This window comes from Micropterus salmoides, unplaced genomic scaffold (genome assembly GCF_014851395.1).
Source record: "Micropterus salmoides isolate LMB-PRFRI ecotype aquatic unplaced genomic scaffold, ASM1485139v1 Ms_hic_scaffold_11, whole genome shotgun sequence".
Classification (NCBI taxonomy): Eukaryota; Metazoa; Chordata; class Actinopteri; order Centrarchiformes; family Centrarchidae; genus Micropterus; species Micropterus salmoides.
The window spans coordinates 18,737,491-18,756,005 of NW_024040152.1; the positions used below are offsets into that span (position 1 = coordinate 18,737,491).

Genomic DNA, 18,515 nt, shown 5'->3' on the forward strand with positions numbered 1-18,515 from the left:
TAAAGACACTTTTATTTAATAACATATATAAGGCTACCCTTTCTTTAATTCTAACATTTGGATTATATATTAAGACTAACACATTAAATGTATACAGACCCCCCTGCATTTCTCTATAAACCAAAAACAACATATTTCCAAATAGCTGGGGAATCGTAACGCATTTCAACTTAATGTGAAAACAACCGACCACCATCAGCCAAGTTACACATCGTCGGTTCTATTGAGACTTGTCATGCTGGCTGTGGCTCTTAAGCGGACTCTAACTTAATAAAGCGTGCCTCCACTTGTACCGGTACTTTGCGAACATCACTCCACTTATAATTAAAATGTATTTTTGAACAAAAGGGCAATTTGTTGTGATCAAGTGTACTCTTTTCTACCCTTCAAACATTTAAGGCCTTCATAGTGCACTTAATATAGAAGCAAGAACAATTAAGGATAAAATAACAATGTGGCAAATTGATATGAATCAATTATGCATGCCTCTGTGACTTTATGTATAATTAAACTAATTGTTTGCTGCAAAAATGTTGATTATGTTGGAAAAAAATACAAATTTGTGATTCAGGAATAATTAAAGCACACATGTTGACCATCTGCATTAAATTTCTAATGCAATTAAGAGAAAAGAAGACATACTTTATTAATCCCACAAAGGGCTTTTCAATGTTTTAATTTGAGAATTTAGAACACCATCTAGTCAAATAATTAACAACTGAATGAAGCTAATGCAGTGACACCTTACATGTTTTGGTCTTTGCACACTAATGTAACTGTGTGTCTTGTATTTGTTTCACTGTCTCAACATTCAGTGATGACTAAACTAATGAGGCAGTAGATATTTCTCAGGAGTACCCTAAAAGTGAATGAAATCACCCTCCCTCCCCATCTGACACACTGTATAAAACACGGGCAATGTTGGGAATCTGACAGAGGTGTCTTGAACAGCAAGAAAGCCAGCTACAATATTTTCAAGTGTTGCATTATAATGTAAGCAATGTTTTTATTTTCACTTTTTGATTTAAAGTCAAGTAATGTTGGATCTGGCAGTGTTTATGGTGGAGCTTCTATTTCTGATTTTGGTGTTGTGATATTATTGAATAATTATTTTTTATCATGCATTTTGACTATTCATTTTACCTATGACCCAGGATTCGCTCCAGCGCTGTGATGTCCCTGAGTATTCTGGCTCTCTGCCTGCTGGCTTGTATTCACTCTGGCATTAATGCTTATCCAGCCAAGCCTGCCAGTCCCCGGGAAGGCGCACCACCTGAGGAGCTCGCCAGATATTATTCTGCACTAAGACACTACATCAATCTCATTACAAGACAGAGGTTGGTTCTTGAATTTCTTTAAAATACTATTCATAATGTTTTCAATGTACAAGCAAATAAGTACTGATATGTTGCTTGCCTCTTTTTTAATGCACAGGTATGGGAAAAGAGACAACCCAGATACTGTATTTTCCGATGTGTTGGTGAGGGAGAGCACAGAGAGTATTCCAGGATCAAACTATGTTGGGTAAACTATTTGAAATTATTGCAGTGCAGCTTGCTTTGTATACATTTTGTAAAGCTTTTTATTTTTTTAATTTTATCTTACTAATCTGTGTTGTATATTATGCAGTATAACGTATAGTATTGTATCCTAAAACATGTTCACACTGCGCCAATGAAGTGTTGATTCTCAAGTTTGTAGTGAGCTGTGGTATTGTATTGAGTGAATCTTATTACGAGATGTTTGCACCCTCTTCCTCTTGTATGTGAATGGAGACAGAGAAACATTGTACATAGGTTTTAATGTTTTTTACTTAACTTGTGACTTCCTTATGTTCTAGGTATGACGGGCTGCCACTGTGGTGATGCTGCTGGAGCTGTCATATCCTGGCTGACTTTACCACAAAGCAGCTGCTATGTCTGTTACTGACAGTAAATTAACTTGTACTGCATGGAATAAACATTGAGTAATGCAAACACTTTGGTCTGTAATGTTGACGATGCCACTAAAACACATTTTTATGCTGCTCATGTTGGTCTTGTGTGTCACTCACTGATGGAGTAACAGTGCTCTCTACTGGTGGACTGGCATCTAAATACTTTGAGCATTTTTCAAGTGGGAAAAATATTTAATAATTCGTGTTTGCTGCTGGTGAACCATTTGATGGAGAGTAAAATAGAAATTAGCTGTAAATTGAGTACACTTAAGTGTTGCATTTATTTCACTTGTTATATTAAGCCTGCTGAGATGTACCTAAACCCTGCCTGAAAACAGATTAACAGTTTAATCCTATCAAGTGACCTGGATACATCAAAAGCAAGTACGTAACACTGAGAATTTGGTTAACTCTGTTATGACACCTGGTCCAAGCTATTGGCTCTCTATAATATGCATGCTGGCAAATCTGGTCCTCTTTAAAGAAGCTTCAGCAGCTGATGGGTGGTAAATCTGATTATTTGTAGCCAGATGTGGGGATAGTAGATCAAAGGTGCTGTCAATGGTAGCAAGATCTACAGTATATCTTCCTCATGGGGTAAGTGTATACTTAAAGTTTAATTCTTATGGTGTCTGCTATGCATTAATAGTTATTGATATGTGGCATTATGTTTTGCCAGAGCAAGAAAAGAAATCTGTTATAAGTGGTGAAAATTAATAGATGCAGTATCTCTCTAATTTTTCATCTATTGGCACATCTATTCTATTTCATATTCAGATCTACAGATTTGAGATCCTGGTCGTTGGACAAATAAGGTTAAAAGACGATTGGATGTTTTAAATTCATGGTGACCATATCGTTACACTGGGCTGTCAACTCACAATATTGCAGTGAGTGTGCACACTCTACAATAAAACGCAGCCAGAGGATATTTCACAGTACGTTTAGGGGTCATTGGATTTGATGGGAACCATGGATGCAGTTTACCTTATACATACCTTTTCTATCAGTATTTTATTTTATTGTTTGTAACGTTTACAGTAAGTTATACGGTGGGTTGTGCAGGATTAGATATTACTTGTAAGGCATTGGATGTCATTAGCATAGCAATGTGTGTGTGGACGGGGAACTGAGGCAACGGGCTCAAGCAGGCACTAGAAATGCAATAACACTTAACGTTACTATTACGCAAGTGATCTGCTAATTAGGAAACTCTGAAGTTAAGGGAATAATGAAAGTGTGACTGGGTGATACTCAAAAAAATAGGTAATGTATAATTCAATAATTTTACCAGATACTTACGCGCGGTCACCATGGGACCCTCTAGTTTCTCGGCTATCGCTGTTCCTGCTAGCTAACGATAGCTAGTCTGAGCCACATGATGTTCCTTTTAGCTACTAGCTAATTAGTGGACTTGCTGCTAACTGTACATCATGACTACTAGCTTACATCGCACGAGAACATTAACAAGCTAAATTAGCTGGGTTAATGTTGCCAACATCTTTATTAGTCTGTATTAACCGCTTATTCAGTCTGAAAGATACCACATGTGGAAGTTAGGCGTACGCCAGGGTTTGCTAGCGTTTGTCTGGATAATGAGCCATAAACTAGCGGCGGCTAGCACCAACTTCGCAGAGAACGGGCAGTGGTTGAATTAACGTTAGAGGACCTGGCATCATGTAGCCGCAGTGAAACTTTTAATCGTTATGTGTTAACACTGAAATTAACTAATAACCTACCGCTAATAACCTACAAATGGCTGGCCAACGTCACCATTCTTAGCTAACGTTAAATTACCTCACATTGAAAGAGATTACACGTGCCAAGTGCGTGTGTAACGTTAGCTTGACAGCAAACTTAGACCACTAAGTTACAGCAAACACGTTTTTTTAAGGCTTTGGTTTAGCTCCACTGTACGTTACTTTGGTGTCTTTCCGTGGCTAACTACTATTTAGAAACTTATCTGCCACCATTAGCACCTAGCGTTCACTTATCACCTGGCTGCTCCACATGTGTTTGATAGAGATCGGGTGTAGGTGGTGAAACTGCCTCAAGCCAGCTGTGCCCCGTTCATTACTGTTCATCACTGGCTTCTAACTAATGAGAATTTTAATTAGCTCAAAGTGGGTGATAGTAAGCAATATACTTTTCTGAGGTATCTCACTAATCATTTGTCACAATTACTAACACTTCTGCATCTTGAAACTTGAAGTCTGGTGTCATATAGTTCTATAATGGCATTACAGGCGCCCTTCCTTTCACCTATATACAATAACATTTGAAAAATGAACGTGTTACTCATCGACCAATACACAGATAGCGAGATACCTGCAATAGACTAATATCGGCTCATATTGTGGCCTGCCCGATTTGGCTTAATCTGCTATTATTGTATTTTAACATCATCAGCAGCTATAATTGGATAAAGTTACTTGAAATCTTTAAATATGTAATTTTGGTTGTTTGGTTGTAAACAGTTCTGATTTAAGGTATTAGAAGGTGCAGGCCAGAGTGGTTGCTTTAATTTCTAGATTACCTTCTGTTTTATATATATATTTAACACAGCATTATTCTTTAATCATAACGGATATGTGGTTTGGTAAAATTATTAATTAGTCTTGATGTACTTTTGTACAATTTGGAAACACTACTGGATGAGGAGAATCTGTGAGATGAAGGCAGTTTGGGAAGGAGAGGGGCTTACTAACCTGCATTAGGTTGTCTAAGATATTTTCACCAAATTATAAGAGTAATGTGATTTCATTCTCTCTTTAGTCCAGAGGTACCAGATGAGTGTTTATAGAAAACGTGGGGCTCCGTGTCGGAGCGCTGCACTGATGATTTGAACACAGTTTGTAGGTGAGTTTGTGCCTTTCTTGTTTATTTTTTGCTCTGGGTGATTATCTGCCTTCTTACTGTCCACATTTCTTTTGTCCACATTGTGCGGATGGAGAACAATAGTGCATTTCTGATATACAGTTTACAGCTAAACAGGGCTGCCTATGCTCAAAAAGCCCACACTTCTGTTTGTCCACCTACCCACCAAGGCGTTGGCCGGTCTGTTTTTGCTTCACTCTGTTTGGAGGTCATGTTTGTACCCAGGGGCCTCTCTGTGTGTGACTGGCACAACCTTTAGCCAGAAGCATGGGAGAATCATCCTGTTTCACCCAATGGCCCTCTTTGTCTTTCCTTTATTTCAGAAGAGCCCTCTGTGCTAACATGTGCATAAAACACCAAGACAAACAAATGTTTTCTGTGCCATATTGTGTCTCATCCTTGAATAATGTGTCTGCATCATTTGCTCAACAACAACACATGTTAGTAAATGTCAGCTTGCTTAATTTCATGTCACGGCTTGTGCAGTGTGGGGATCTTAGCATACAGTATACTTACTTGAGCGGGTTTCCTACCTTCTCCAGCCCTCCAGTTGCTCTGGTTTCTGTAAGCGGGCAGTTGGACGGCTGTTGACTCTGTTAAGAAGACTTTCACTGTCCCGAGGCAAGGAATATTAAACATGACCGTGGCCAATGCAAAGTCTGGCACAGGTAAGCTGCTAAAGACAGATGTCCTAACTAATGTTTTGGAACTGTTGCAATGTTGTGTGCAAAATTTGACATCTCATTACCATATAAATGGTAATGAGCACACTGCCCAGAGATAGTTGTGTGGGTGTGAACTTTCACATTTGTCCCAATAGCCACACAGCAAAAAACAAATGAACACATGAACAGCAAAATGTTTCTGCTTCCATAGTGATTGCATTGAATTTCTGTTAATTGTCTTGTCAGATCTTAGTTTGCTGTCTACTTCTATGTTCAAACTCTCAAAAAAGGCTAATGGACTAGCTGTATGTGTCAGGATTCGTTGGCTCCAGTTTCTTGATGTGTGCTCTCAGCCTCTACAAGGCAGCACTGTTAGTAAAACAACTCCTTTGTGACTCTGTGTGCTTGTTGCTGCTGCAATGGAAATAAGGGATGTTCTCTGTGAATTGGCCCATTGATTGACTGTCCACTTATTGTTCTTGCTTTGTAAGCTCTTATTATAGTCACATTGTTTTGATGTTTTTTTTCATCAGTGTTTTCATTGGCTGAGAATTTTAATTATTTTCATTATTACTTGCAGTGAGCTTTATTTGTCACAATATTTCTGCCTGCTTTCACAGAGCAGTCATTTTTAAGTTCAAAAGAAGTAAAGAGAGTGGTTGGCACGCTGTCTAATAATTGTATTTTTCTCACTCAGCCATGCAGCAGGTACTGGACAACCTGAAAGACCTGCCATCAGGCACAGGAACCAAAGATATTGACCTCATCTTCCTCAGAGGCATCATGGAGAGCCCCATTGTCCGCTCCCTCGCCAAGGTAACACACACACTCACTCCAACAACTCCAGCGCTATGTAGTACACACACAAACACAGAGTTGTAATCTTATTAGTTCATCATCAAGCTCTAGTTGAGAAGAAGAGCAAATGTCACTGTGAGCCCAAGGAAATGAAGGTGTCACATGTCATCACACATCCTAGATGAGGACTAACTCTTTCTGGTAGTGTACCCTATGAGGCTCAACATGTTTCAGCTAGGTATGCAATAGGCAAATGCTTATTTATTTCTATGTTGGAGGGAGAAATAGTTCAGACTGAGATCTCTCTCTCTCTCTAGAACATACATGGTTTTTGAATAATCTTGTTGTACCCACAAACAAATGGCATCCTATAATGTGCTACCTTGTGACGTTAACTAAATCTTCTGTGCCCACTGTTCCGTTGTCAAGTATTATTAGTTGCAGGAATGTCTCCTGGCCAGTGCGAGGTATAACTGTACTTGTCATTAGAAGAGAGAAACAAGCATCATGTTTGCTTTGTGCAGGGTGGAACAGTACACCTTCTGTAGTTTCCGCTTAATTACTTAAAAGGAATGTAATACATTCCCCAAAACTTGAGGATTTGTTTAAGCTTCAGTAGAGAGTAAAAAAATGATTTTTCACATTGCTAAAAGGGGTTGACAGCATGATGAACAAATGACTTACATAACAGGAAAAAATCAGATTGCAGATTGAGGCCATTGGGTTCATCTGCTTTATCTATGAATAGAATGGTTTCTATAGAAAACCTGACAGAAAGACAAGTTCTTGTCCTCATTTCTATCAAACAGAGCACTGCTTTCCTTTCCTTTTCCCCTGTTACATGGGTCTGTATGTAGGATCTGGTGTAATTTCATATCACATAGAACCCCGTGAATATGGTCATATACACTGAATATTGAACTGTTAATTTCCCTTTGTCTTCTGTGTATCACAGAGATAGTTAGATTTAAGAGCCATTAATGTTTTGCATAAAAGTTACAAAACCATGGCATTTAATGGTGTCTCACTAATTTGATATACACTGTGTGGACACAATAACAGCAACACCTGAAATAATATATTGTTATATCAGTTGAGTATGATCTCATTTCCCTGTGTGATAAAGCTAAGCCTTCAGCAGGGTGGTAAACTCTTCTCAGTAGCACCAACATAGCACAACAGGTTCCCAGAAATGTACTAAATCATGGCAGCTCCCTCAGAACAAGTCAAAATATTAGGGCTTTGGTATGAGAATACGTTAAAAGACAAAAAGTTAGTAAATGTGTTGTTTCAGTCCGACACGTTCAGTGTTGTTTACCCTGCTTTTTATGCTCTAAAATACAAACCAAAAATAAATTCTGGAGTTCGAAACTCATGATCTGTAACTCTAATCAAATTGTGACCTTCCCTCCTACAAATAAAGAGGTAGATTTACATTTGATTTACTGTGAGGCGTTCCAAGCTCTCCACAAATAGCCTGATAAAGTGGTAATTTGTTTGGTTCGGTGTGTGTGTGTGTGTGTGTGTGTGTGTGTAGGCCCATGAGCGTCTTGAGGAAGTTCAGTTACAAGCTGTACAAGATAATAATGTTCAGCTGGTCACAGAGATCCTGGATTCCCTCAATAAACTGCCAGAAAAAGATGCTGCCACTGCTGAGCTTGTCAAACTTCTTCAGGAGCCTCACTTCAAGGTATCTCAGACCTTATTCCTCTTGTACACAATTGTTGTTGGGTGTAATGGGGGATTAGAGATTTGTAGAGTTAATGATCAAGCTTGTGGGCTCCTTGTGTGGGAATGGATGTCAGAACTTTTTACGCCAACCACTGCCTGATGTTTTCAGAAGTCCTGGTACTAGCTCAGAAAGTCAGTCAGCTCTGCTTGTTTGTCCCCCTTTATATTCTTGACCACTTACAAGCTGCGACATGGGAGGGTGGGGTGTATTTCCCTGGGCCAATAACAGGCTGAGTTATGTGGGTAGTCAGGCGGAGAATACTGTCACCTACTGTTTCAGTAAATCTTCACATTTGCTGATGCAGTAGTAGCCTCTGACCAATGCTTAACGCTATGTTGTGGCTGCTAGGGTAAGAACAAGACTGACTTCTCTATATATCATGTAGTCATCTGTCAGTGCAGTCATAAAAAGGTATTTTTATAAAGGAATGTGGTACAGTAAAGTGATTTATGTCTTTACTTTTTCATGGTGATATATCAAATGCGTGTTGCAGTGCCAGTCATGATCCACGCGGTAGTGGCGATTGTTGTTTTCCTTATCTAGAAAAAGGTGTTGAAATGTACAGATTGTGAACCAGATTTAGTCTTTCTTTCTGTCTGTATTTCTCTCTCGTTCCTCTTTTTTCTTCCACAGTCTTTGATAGAGGCTCATGACAAAGTGGCTGCAAAGTGCTATGAAATGCCCCACGCTGCGGCGAACAGCGATGCCTCATTGACGAGTTCACTCATGCCAGCTGATGCTGTCAGGATGATTGGCATCCAGAAGAAAGCTGGGGAACCACTGGTAAGTTAGCCAGGCATTTATATCCACCACAGCTCTGCAGGGGAAACATGTAACATTCCTGTTAGGCTGTAAAGTGTTTTACAAATGTCCTCTTTTATTGACCATCTGCTACAGGGTGACTCAGTTTTATATAGCAACTCAACACGAGTTGCTTCTTTCACAGCAACCACACAGACCGACCCATGAAACAGAAGTACGGATGTACAATACTAAATGACTCGTGCTCTCTTTCAGGGGGTGACGTTCCGTGTGGAGCGGGGGGAGATGGTGATAGCGCGGATCTTGCACGGAAGCTCAATTGACAGGCAGGGCATGCTGCACACAGGGGATATAATCCGTGAGGTCAATGGTCGTGAGGTCGGTCGCAACCCCCTTGAACTCCAGGAGCAGTTGAGGGACTGCAGCGGGAGCATCACACTCAAGGTCCTGCCCAGCTACAGAGACACACCGGCGTCTCCACAGGTGAGGAAAGGGAGGCTGCATCGTATTTTCCTGTCAAGCTTTGCACCTGTGGGAAACTTGTGTTACACTGAAAAATCTGTTATATTGAGTATATATTTAATCTTGTTTGAAATATTGAAGTCAGTGCTGATGTGTAGATCCAGTTTGCCACGTGTACAAGGCTGTTAGGAGTCGTACTGTACCTGTCAGGGATTGGGTGAGAGCTGCCTGACCTGGATGATCTCAGAATACCAGGCTTCTGAAAATTGAGCCCACGGAGGGTCTATTAATAACACTTAACACACTATCTGGGGCGTACACCACTCTGTTCAGTGGAGCACCCCCTCTTCTTACTGTAAGTGGCGCACACAGCAGCTGACACTGAGGAGCAGTATGTAGGGTTATGTCAGACACTGACCTTTGTGCCGGAAAGGATCGAATGTTTGCTTATGGTTTCAGTTTTGGGAAGAGTTTTATCTTGTGAATTAGAAAAATGAAAAAGCACTGATGGACCTCTGATGAATCTGTCAACAACTGCATTTTCATCATGTCACTGATTTTGGTTAAAAACTTTTGTAACTCCTCACACTGGTCTCCTTTTTAAAGTTGTGGTCAATGTTCATCCACCTTGTTCAGACTACTTTCTTTGAGTATGGACAGTAGTTCTAGTTGCAGTCAAATAACACTTGTGAAAGGGAACATGATAGCTTGAAATATAACTGCCTAATTGGATATGATTTGTATAGGGAAGAATAAAGTGGACATGCACTCATTATAGTTATGTAACGTTATTTTTTATATTCTAAGAGCTGTCAAACAGTATAAGTTTGTTCTACAGCCATGGCACCGGTCATACACAAATTTATGAAATACTCATCAACTATTGGACAGTATATTGTAATAAGGATTTAAGGTATTGCTCAACCCTGTTGCATATGCTGTCTGTATAATTAATTGTCTGATATCTTGTTCACACCCTAAATTGTAGGTTTATCTGAAGCCACACTTTAACTATAATCCGGCCACAGACAACTTGATCCCCTGTAAAGAGGCAGGCCTGGCCTTTTCCAAGGGAGAAATCCTTCACGTTGTCAACAAGGAGGACCCCAACTGGTGGCAGGTAAGTAAACACATTTTGCCCAGCGGCAATGGAAGACAGTGCTGCTTTAACCAGAGCTGCAGAGCTCATTAGAAGTGGGGTAGAAAAATTTAAATTCCAATTGGACAAAACAGCAGTTTCATTTTTGTGGGTTGTTGTTTTGTCATTAAACTATAGTGCGAGAAAATGCTCTACATAGTGGTTTGTCTAACTGTACTAACTTGGCAACGAGGAAGACGTTTGTGACAGTACTCCTTTTCTCTGAGAAATACTTACATCTCTCAGCATCTCTGATTTCCATATAGGCATGCAAAATTGTTGGTGGAGCCGCTGGTCTCATCCCCAGTCAGTTCTTGGAGGAGAAGAGGAAAGCTTTCGTGAGAAGAGACTGGGATACTTCCGGTACAGGTCAGTGCAAATCATGTTCATTCATTCACATCAGCTGCTCTTGTTTAGTTATTACGATAGTCATGATAGTAAAATCCTTGCATTTAGCACCACCAAGTGGCGATCTGAAACTTTAATAAATATGTCTCAGGGATGCTCTGCGGAACTCAAACTGCAAAGAAAAAGAAGAAAAAAATGATGTACCTCACTTCAAAGAATGCAGGTGTGTATCACAACTGGTTCTATTTTTTTGTGAAAAGTTTGCAGTGTTAAGTTGTGCATATAAAACAATACAGTACTCACCCAACCTTTGTATTTCCCTGAACAGAATTTGACCGTTATGAGCTGCAGATCTATGAGGAAGTAACCAAGATGCCGCCGTTCCAGAGGAAAACACTGATTCTAATTGGAGCCCAGGGTGTTGGGAGGCGGAGTCTGAAGAATAGACTTATTGTCATGAACCCCCTGCGATATGGCACCACTGTACCCTGTGAGTTTGTGAGACAGACAGCTGAGGTAACTAGTAGATGTCCTGCACTAGTACATGTAACACCATTCCTCAATTTTTACCTCCAGTCACGTCACGCCGTCCGAGGGAAGAGGAGAGAGATGGCCAGAACTACTGCTTTGTGACGCGAGAGGAGATGGAGAAGGACATCAAGGAGAGCCGATATCTGGAGCACGGAGAGTATGATGGCAACCTTTATGGCACCAAGATTGACTCTATACATGAAGTGGTGCATGCAGGCCGTACCTGCATCCTGGACGTCAACCCTCAGGTTAGTCAAGGGAACACTGTATATGGATCTTTTTTTCCTGCCCTGAAGCGTTAGTTGTGACATTATGTTTTCTGCCCAGGCCCTGAAAGTGTTAAAGACTGCTGAATTTATGCCATTTGTGGTGTTTATTGCTGCTCCTGAACTGGACACACTTAGAGCTATGCACAAAGCTGTGATAGATGCTGGACTTACTACCAAACTACTCACGGTAAGTTTTCAGGATTGAAGCTTCCTAAATACTCATAAATGATGACGGACCTTTCAGTGGTCACTGGTTGTTTCTTCCGTCATCCTAATGGGCTGAATCTTTTTCTGCAACAGGAGAATGATTTGAAGAAGACTGTGGACGAGAGTGCCAGGATCCGCCGGGCATACAGCCACTACTTTGACCTGACTATTGTCAATGACAATTTGGACAAGGCCTTTGACAAGCTGCAGGAGGTGGTAGAGCGTTTATTCATAGAGCCGCAGTGGGTTCCAGTCAGCTGGGTCTACTGATGTTTTACCCCCTGTTGTAGAGACGTGGCTGTCCAAGCTGCTAGGCCTTGGATGAAAGGGGAGACCTGAAGGGATGGGGGATTCCACACTGTACTTCACACACGGACAAATTGTTGAACATCAGCCCGGTGTGAATTTGGATTTCGCACAAAGCTGCAGCAAAACTGAGTCACCTTGATCTGAATTGCCAGATTCCTTTCTAGCACACTATGCAACTCACAACACACAGGAAGTGTACTTATTTATTGGCTAAATGTTTTTTAAAGAATACTTTCATTCACGCGGATTGGAAGAAAATACTGGCCCTTGTGTCAGTATGTTTTAAAAGCAAATGCAATTTTTTTTGTCACGTATGTTTTTTAAATTTACATCAGTATGTAAGATAGGTTATTTATTCTGCAAAAATAAGGAGGGCTTGCTCATCGAAAAGAACGATACCTCAGTGTCACAGTTTACAGTGCATATGCCTCCAGTAATTCATCTCATTTAATTACTACTGTACAAACTTACAAACTCATTCATGGAGAACAGTGTCATATTTTTAAGACTTTGTCTATGTCTCCTCCTCAGGGCTTTATTTATGCCCTGGTGTCTTAGCGGTTCAAACTCATTAATGGGAAATGTCACTATTTGATGGAAAAGTGATACTGTAGTGTTGACCCATTAACTGTCTTTCATGCAAGCATAACAGATTACATTAATTATGTTGATTGTTTGTCAATCATTTGGATTATGAAAGTGTTTCTGACTGTTAGAGCCGTTGATATGGTGCTGTATCTGTGTTTGTTTGGAAGAAAGAAAAATAACTTTCCACAGGACTCTTGAACAGGGTACTGCATCTCAGTGAACCATCCCTTTTGATGTGATATTACTAAAGGATAACTGTTTTAAAGTTCATAGTGACTTATAAAAGTCCATATCGAGGTATAGGTATATTTTACAAGATTTCAGAAAAGTTGTATTTTCAGATGTCAAATAAATAACTTGTGTTTTCTAACGATCTGCTTTGGTTTTGCTTTGGACTTTAAACAGAATTACTAGACATACATTTTGCATTGAGATGACGTGTATGCTAATTGGTAGAGGAAAAAAATATTTACAACAATGTTAAGATCAGTCCGTTTTTCATTTTCACCACAGAGATAAACACACAAAAATGACAGGTAAAAAAAGTAGCTGATGAATTCTCAATATTGTTACTTTTGTTCTCTGACAGACTCACAACATAAAACGTAGAAGTAGTGCTCCACAATTAAAGGCACATTAAAACTAGAGATGTGTGCAATCAAACTGCATGAACATCAAATAGTCCAATGTGCTTAAGTGGATCAGAATGAGGTTGGTAGTTGGAACATTAAAAAAAAGCTTCTAACATCCATCTCTGGAGGACAATGCTGTGGTTAATTAATATGCACAATTTTCAAAATTGATTACTATTTGATCACCATACGCTTCAGAGGAAAATAAAGTAAGTTATTACAGACAACCTAAAGCCACAAAGAACAAAAAGTCCAAGATACCCCACAGCATGACATCAGTCTCTGCATAAAATAATTAGTATATATTTTGAAACTTAAGCGTTTTTTAAGTGTTCAGGACATTGCCAAATGTAGATGGAGTATTATTACATGAAAAATAATAAAAGTGATTTTTTCAGTTACTAGGCACATTCATCTGTCGTGGCATTACCCAAAATCACATATGAAGAACCAGGGGCCGGTCGTTGAACACTTCCGCTTTCATTTTCATTCAGACTAAAATCTGAACATTGTAGTATGTGTACTGATGCCACCACCAGATACCAAGTAAAAAATGTAAATTCTAGTTCTACACCGAAGAATGTGAATTTAGTTGTGACCATGTAATAGTATATTTTTAAGACTCCAGCTAATGGTTATTTTTATTATACCATGACCACTGAAAATTCTAGGCTTAGACTGGCTTGAAGGTGTAGATTAACTCCTAGTAACGCAACAACTTGCAAGGTATTATTCCTTACTTGAATTATCTCAAAGTTGATCATTTTACGATTGTTTTTTCTATAAAATCAGAAATCAGTGAAAGTTATCCCTCACAATTTCCAATAAACTTGAGGTACTCCAAATGCCTGTTTTGTCCAACAAACAGTCCAAACTCCAAGACCTAAACGATTGTCAAAGTTGTTCACAATTCGTACTGGATCAACAATTGTCTGGCAATTAATATATTAAATTGTTTTACCCAACAGTAGACAGCAATGGTGTTTTAAAAGAAATTCTACTGCACCAAAACAAATAAAAAACAATGATAAATTACACTTGACATACCGTATGATATTCCCTTTACCTCACTCTAGTGTAGTAATTAAAGTTTCTGGTGGATTTAAAGTTTAAACACATTGAGCCAATGAGGCAAGACCTCTAATAGCGATACACAGGATCAGAGGACGGTTTCCTGGCTGGTGGTTTATTTCCATCTTCACCGTGTCCCCATCTCTCTTCAGGGACATGTTAGAGGAGGCAAACAGATATTCAGTCTTTTCATAGACGTCTTCTGTCAGTGCAGCTAAGCCTGCACTGCTCAGAGGAAATTCTCCCTTCTCAGATACACACTGCACCTGGAACAGGTGTGACAGGAAGATAAAAGGCAGCTAAATCAATGTGATGCATAATTTGAAAAAATAACTCACATGATGTGTTTTTGTGTTGTATTCTTCTTTGTAAAAACTGATTTTTACTAACCAGTTGCTCCAGAACCTGTAACACTGTGAGGCTGCAGCACATTCCCAAGACAGCAAGACAATCATATGTCATCTCTTAAAGACAAAGACCCAGAGAATGAAAGCGGAACAGAAAGGAAAAGATGTTTTCAGGACAATCTGCATGCAGTGGCAACTCCACATACTTCTACTCATAATCTTGATGGAGGGGTTTCCCCCCCACAGATTGAGGACACCAAGCAATATTTCATTTTTAATGGGCTAAGTAATAAAGGCTGCATAGAGCACAGCTTTCTCACCATCCAAGGCGCTGGTAATGAGGTGAAGGGCTATGAGGACTTCTGTGGACTGGTCTGCCTGAGCTGACTCTGCCTGACCAGACAGCTCCAAAAGGTCCAGAATTGCTTGAATGTTTTGTTTTTGAGAGTGTGTCGTTGTAACATCACCCAGGGCAGGTCTCTTTCCTAGGAGCATTTGGTCTAGCTGAGGAAGGGAAAGACACCCAGATATAAAAGCCAATTTAACAAAAGTTCCTAATGCTAACTCCACATTACAAAAGTGTCTCTGTGACATGACCTCTTTTACCACATTCTGAAGTGAACTGATGGACCCTCTGTCCTCCATAACTTTTGTAATTTGCTGGAGCAGAGAGGACCTTGTGGTAACAGGAAGAGCTGAAAGGTGCTGGAAATGATCATTCAGCTGCTCCAGCTCTGCCAATAGAGAATATACAAAATGGACCCACTTTCTCATTCACCTTCACAATGTGTGCAAGCAGCAGGGCATTAAAACTAAGACTGAACCAGGGAAAAAATGATAGAAAACAGAAAAGTAAAATATACAGTACAATATGAACTAACCACATGGATGTTTGGTTTAAAGAGACCTTATAATATAGGTCAAAGCACATGTTAACAGTTATCACACCCTTCTGATAAGACAGCACTGGGCCTCCAATGTCAAGAGGCCCTTTATGACTCGAAAACAACATGCATTCCTGAACACATCATCAGCTGCAACAACCATTTACAATCACTTGCTTTAAGGCTGCAGAAAGAAAAAGCTGAGAAGAAAACAGTAATTTACCTTCTCTAAGGCGGCAGTTTTCAGAGGCACACGCCGGATCTCTACCATCTACTTCGAAACCTCCAGAGGTGTCTGACATCAGACACAGCTCTGTGAAAAATACATTTCAAATACCCAGACATGAAATGTATCTGCAGTAAGAGTTTAAGCGGTTGTTATTCTCTGCAAAAGACCAGTTAATGTATGAATTTAGTGAATGATTTCTCACCGTAGCGTCCGTCATGTTTGATCTCTAGCTCTAACAGGGAATAGGCAATGGTAGCATGGATGGGAATCTCCATGGTAACGTTACTGTCTTTACTCAAACGCCCATTCTCCTTCAATGAAACCTGCAGCAGACACGTGAGACCAAACACGCAAATTTCAACAAAACTCTGCATGGAAATATCCACTTTAAAAGAATTTATTACCACTGAATAACAGTTGTCGGTGATGCATGGTACATTTGTAGACTCACTTCCTGGTGTATCTAGTTCCAAATGATGTGGAAATGAGTATGTGGCCACAGTGACATTTAAAGAAACCTTTAAATCTATCTCGGACATGAGCAGTGAATGCCCAGTTTTGGTTTCATTCACTCTGAATCAAAGACTGAACATTTTGCAACAACAATTGAAAATTACACAGAGAGGACTAAAATTATGGAAGAGGAAGCAAAGTGTCCAAAACTACGCGGCGTGAGCAGTTTGAAAGAAGTTTTAATATAAAATGGAACTAATTTCAGTTCTCCTTCCTTCTCAAGCAGAACTGAAACTCATTCTGGGCAAAGAAGGGTATATACCATTAACTGAGGAAGAAATAGTAAAACATGTGAAAGTAGGCACAACAAATAACATTTCATCGTTAATACGTGAAAGAATAAAAAAAAAAAAAAAAAAAAAAAAAGACAACTTACACTATAATAATAAATGAGTTTTTCAGTGCTAATACTTTACCTTTGGGTTCTTGGGGCCACATAAGATCAGTCCTCCTCCACACTGTCCGTCCTGCTGCACTTCCTCTATGACTGAACAGGGCTGATTAGTCACAATACGCTCCTTCACAATCCCAAACACCTGTCTGTGCTTCTCCTTTGTCTGCTGGACCAGACCATGGGACATGTCCAGAATTCTGAGACATTGAGATCCCCAAAACACCAGCGTTACGTTTCACAGGGAAAATTCTTGGAAATGTGAAATGTATACATACAAGAAGTATTGTCTTAAACTGATTTGAATTTTAAATTGAGTATGCATAAATAAATAAAAAATCATCCTGAACCAAAACAAGCTATTGTGTTTTCAACCGGGCCTCCTGCTTTGTGTGCAACTTTATGGTTGGACAAAGATCACACCTGCTGTTTTCAGACCTTTAACAGACGAGTGTCAGTGTTCTTCCATTTTAACTCTATTCAAACAAACCATCAGACAGGGCAGTGGAAACAGGTGGGTAACTAACCTGTCCGTGGAGTCTCGCAGCAGCTTCTGCACATCCACTTCCTCTTTACTCAAACTGCCAAAGGATGACTGGAGTTTAGAAGACTCTTTACCCTCCAGGGTTATGTTTGAGTGGACAAAATTTGCATTCACAGTTTCCTGAATGTTGCCACCGTAGGTCCCATTGTATTTGATGAAGTCTGTCGTTGTGACACCTGTGGACAATGAGACATTAAGGTTTTGTGATCTCAAAATAAATCAATACAACTCATTATAATAAAAGGTATTTAACAAATAAGATTATATACAGATATAGATGTTGATGATTACTTGGTTTTATAGGTTTGTCTCCTGCGAGTATATCATTAAAGTTAAAATCAGTGGGAAGATACTTGGGCTTCTGCCAAAACCAGAAACGCTTGTGCTTCACCACCACTGTCAGGAGAGCAATGGTGTCATTCAGGCTGGACGCTGGGATCAGCAAACCCCCGTTATCCACCTCCTCCACGAAGTTTTTGGTTGCTGTGGCAAACATGTCCCAGCTGGATAAAACCTATGAGGGTGATAGTAAAGCCAAGAGTGAAGACTTCTTGACTTATCAGTCTGGAGAAAAGTACCACCCATGTGAGCTCGTCAGTAACGTAACGTAAGATTGATCATTCCTCCCTTTCTTTAAAAAAATTAAATAAATAAATAAATAAATAAATAAATAAATAAATAAATAAATGGTCCACATAAAACTGCTGCAATTCATTCTTTCTGACGTGTACTGCACTTTTACAGCATATCAAGTAAAGAAAAAGAAATATACGTGAAAGAAATAGCACCTTGCATACATGTCTTGTTAAAACTTAGCTAACGTTACACTGACGTTCACCTGCCTGCAAAGCAAAACTTTTCCGCGTACTCGATGTCCGTATTTTAATGGTGACCCTGACGGGAAACGTTCTTTGCGGTCAGACTCTCAGAGCAGACGACGCTTCCCCATCGTCAGCCTCGGCTCTTCGTGAAACACCCTCTGATTTTAACAAAAGACCATAGTAAAAGACGCACAGACGCTCCGCCTCCTGTACACAGGAAGCTGTGGGTGTGTTACTAGAGATAACGTCAAAGGTCAAAACCTCAAAACCGAAACACCTCTATAAAAATAATAAAAAAATAAAATAAAATATAATAATAATAATAATGTTATCATTATAGTAATAATTAATTTCATGTGTATTTTGTATTCGCGTTTATTTTCTTATTTCTCCAGCACTTTGTGTTGGCCTCAACGTCTAAGCATTGGTTAGAAGTTGCAGAATAAAGACATTATTTACAG

General features: G+C 39.6%; 3 protein-coding genes across 7 annotated transcripts; 2 read left to right on the forward strand and 1 right to left on the reverse strand.

The window, feature by feature from the left end:
- The first annotated feature begins 628 nt into the window (after nt 1-628).
- On the forward strand, nt 629-2,726 carry LOC119897737 (peptide YY-like). The gene is made up of 4 exons (XM_038711658.1): nt 629-993; nt 1,155-1,337; nt 1,435-1,524; nt 1,841-2,726. Coding segments are annotated over exons 1-4 (300 nt in total). The 5' UTR covers nt 629-991; the 3' UTR covers nt 1,866-2,726.
- A 1,996-nt stretch (nt 2,727-4,722) lies between these two features.
- On the forward strand, nt 4,723-12,988 carry LOC119897733 (MAGUK p55 subfamily member 6-like). Of its 2 annotated transcripts, none has more exons than XM_038711652.1 (12): nt 4,723-4,795; nt 6,176-6,294; nt 7,814-7,966; nt 8,642-8,791; nt 9,026-9,253; nt 10,221-10,352; nt 10,637-10,739; nt 10,870-10,941; nt 11,047-11,208; nt 11,295-11,497; nt 11,577-11,705; nt 11,819-11,995. In XM_038711652.1, exons 2-12 carry the CDS (start codon nt 6,178-6,180, stop codon nt 11,993-11,995), a joined length of 1,626 nt encoding a protein of 541 aa, XP_038567580.1. In that variant the 5' UTR covers nt 4,723-4,795; nt 6,176-6,177. The 2 variants fall into 2 exon arrangements, with proteins under 2 accessions (XP_038567580.1, XP_038567579.1); XM_038711651.1 differs by lacking the exon at nt 4,723-4,795 and adding an exon at nt 5,356-5,481 and having other exon boundaries at nt 11,819-12,988.
- Nucleotides 12,989-13,102: 114 nt separating this feature from the next.
- LOC119897735 (gasdermin-E-like) lies at nt 13,103-18,248 on the reverse strand. Of its 4 annotated transcripts, none has more exons than XM_038711655.1 (10): nt 18,102-18,248; nt 17,525-17,747; nt 17,217-17,409; nt 16,715-16,889; nt 15,988-16,108; nt 15,780-15,869; nt 15,270-15,406; nt 14,993-15,176; nt 14,716-14,789; nt 13,103-14,591 (listed from the first exon to the last, which is right to left on the reverse strand). In XM_038711655.1, exons 2-10 carry the CDS (start codon nt 17,727-17,729, stop codon nt 14,364-14,366), a joined length of 1,407 nt encoding a protein of 468 aa, XP_038567583.1. In that variant the 5' UTR covers nt 17,730-17,747; nt 18,102-18,248; the 3' UTR covers nt 13,103-14,363. The 4 variants fall into 4 exon arrangements, with proteins under 4 accessions (XP_038567583.1, XP_038567581.1, XP_038567582.1 ...); XM_038711653.1 differs by having other exon boundaries at nt 18,076-18,230; XM_038711654.1 differs by having other exon boundaries at nt 18,072-18,230.
- Nucleotides 18,249-18,515: the final 267 nt, after the last annotated feature.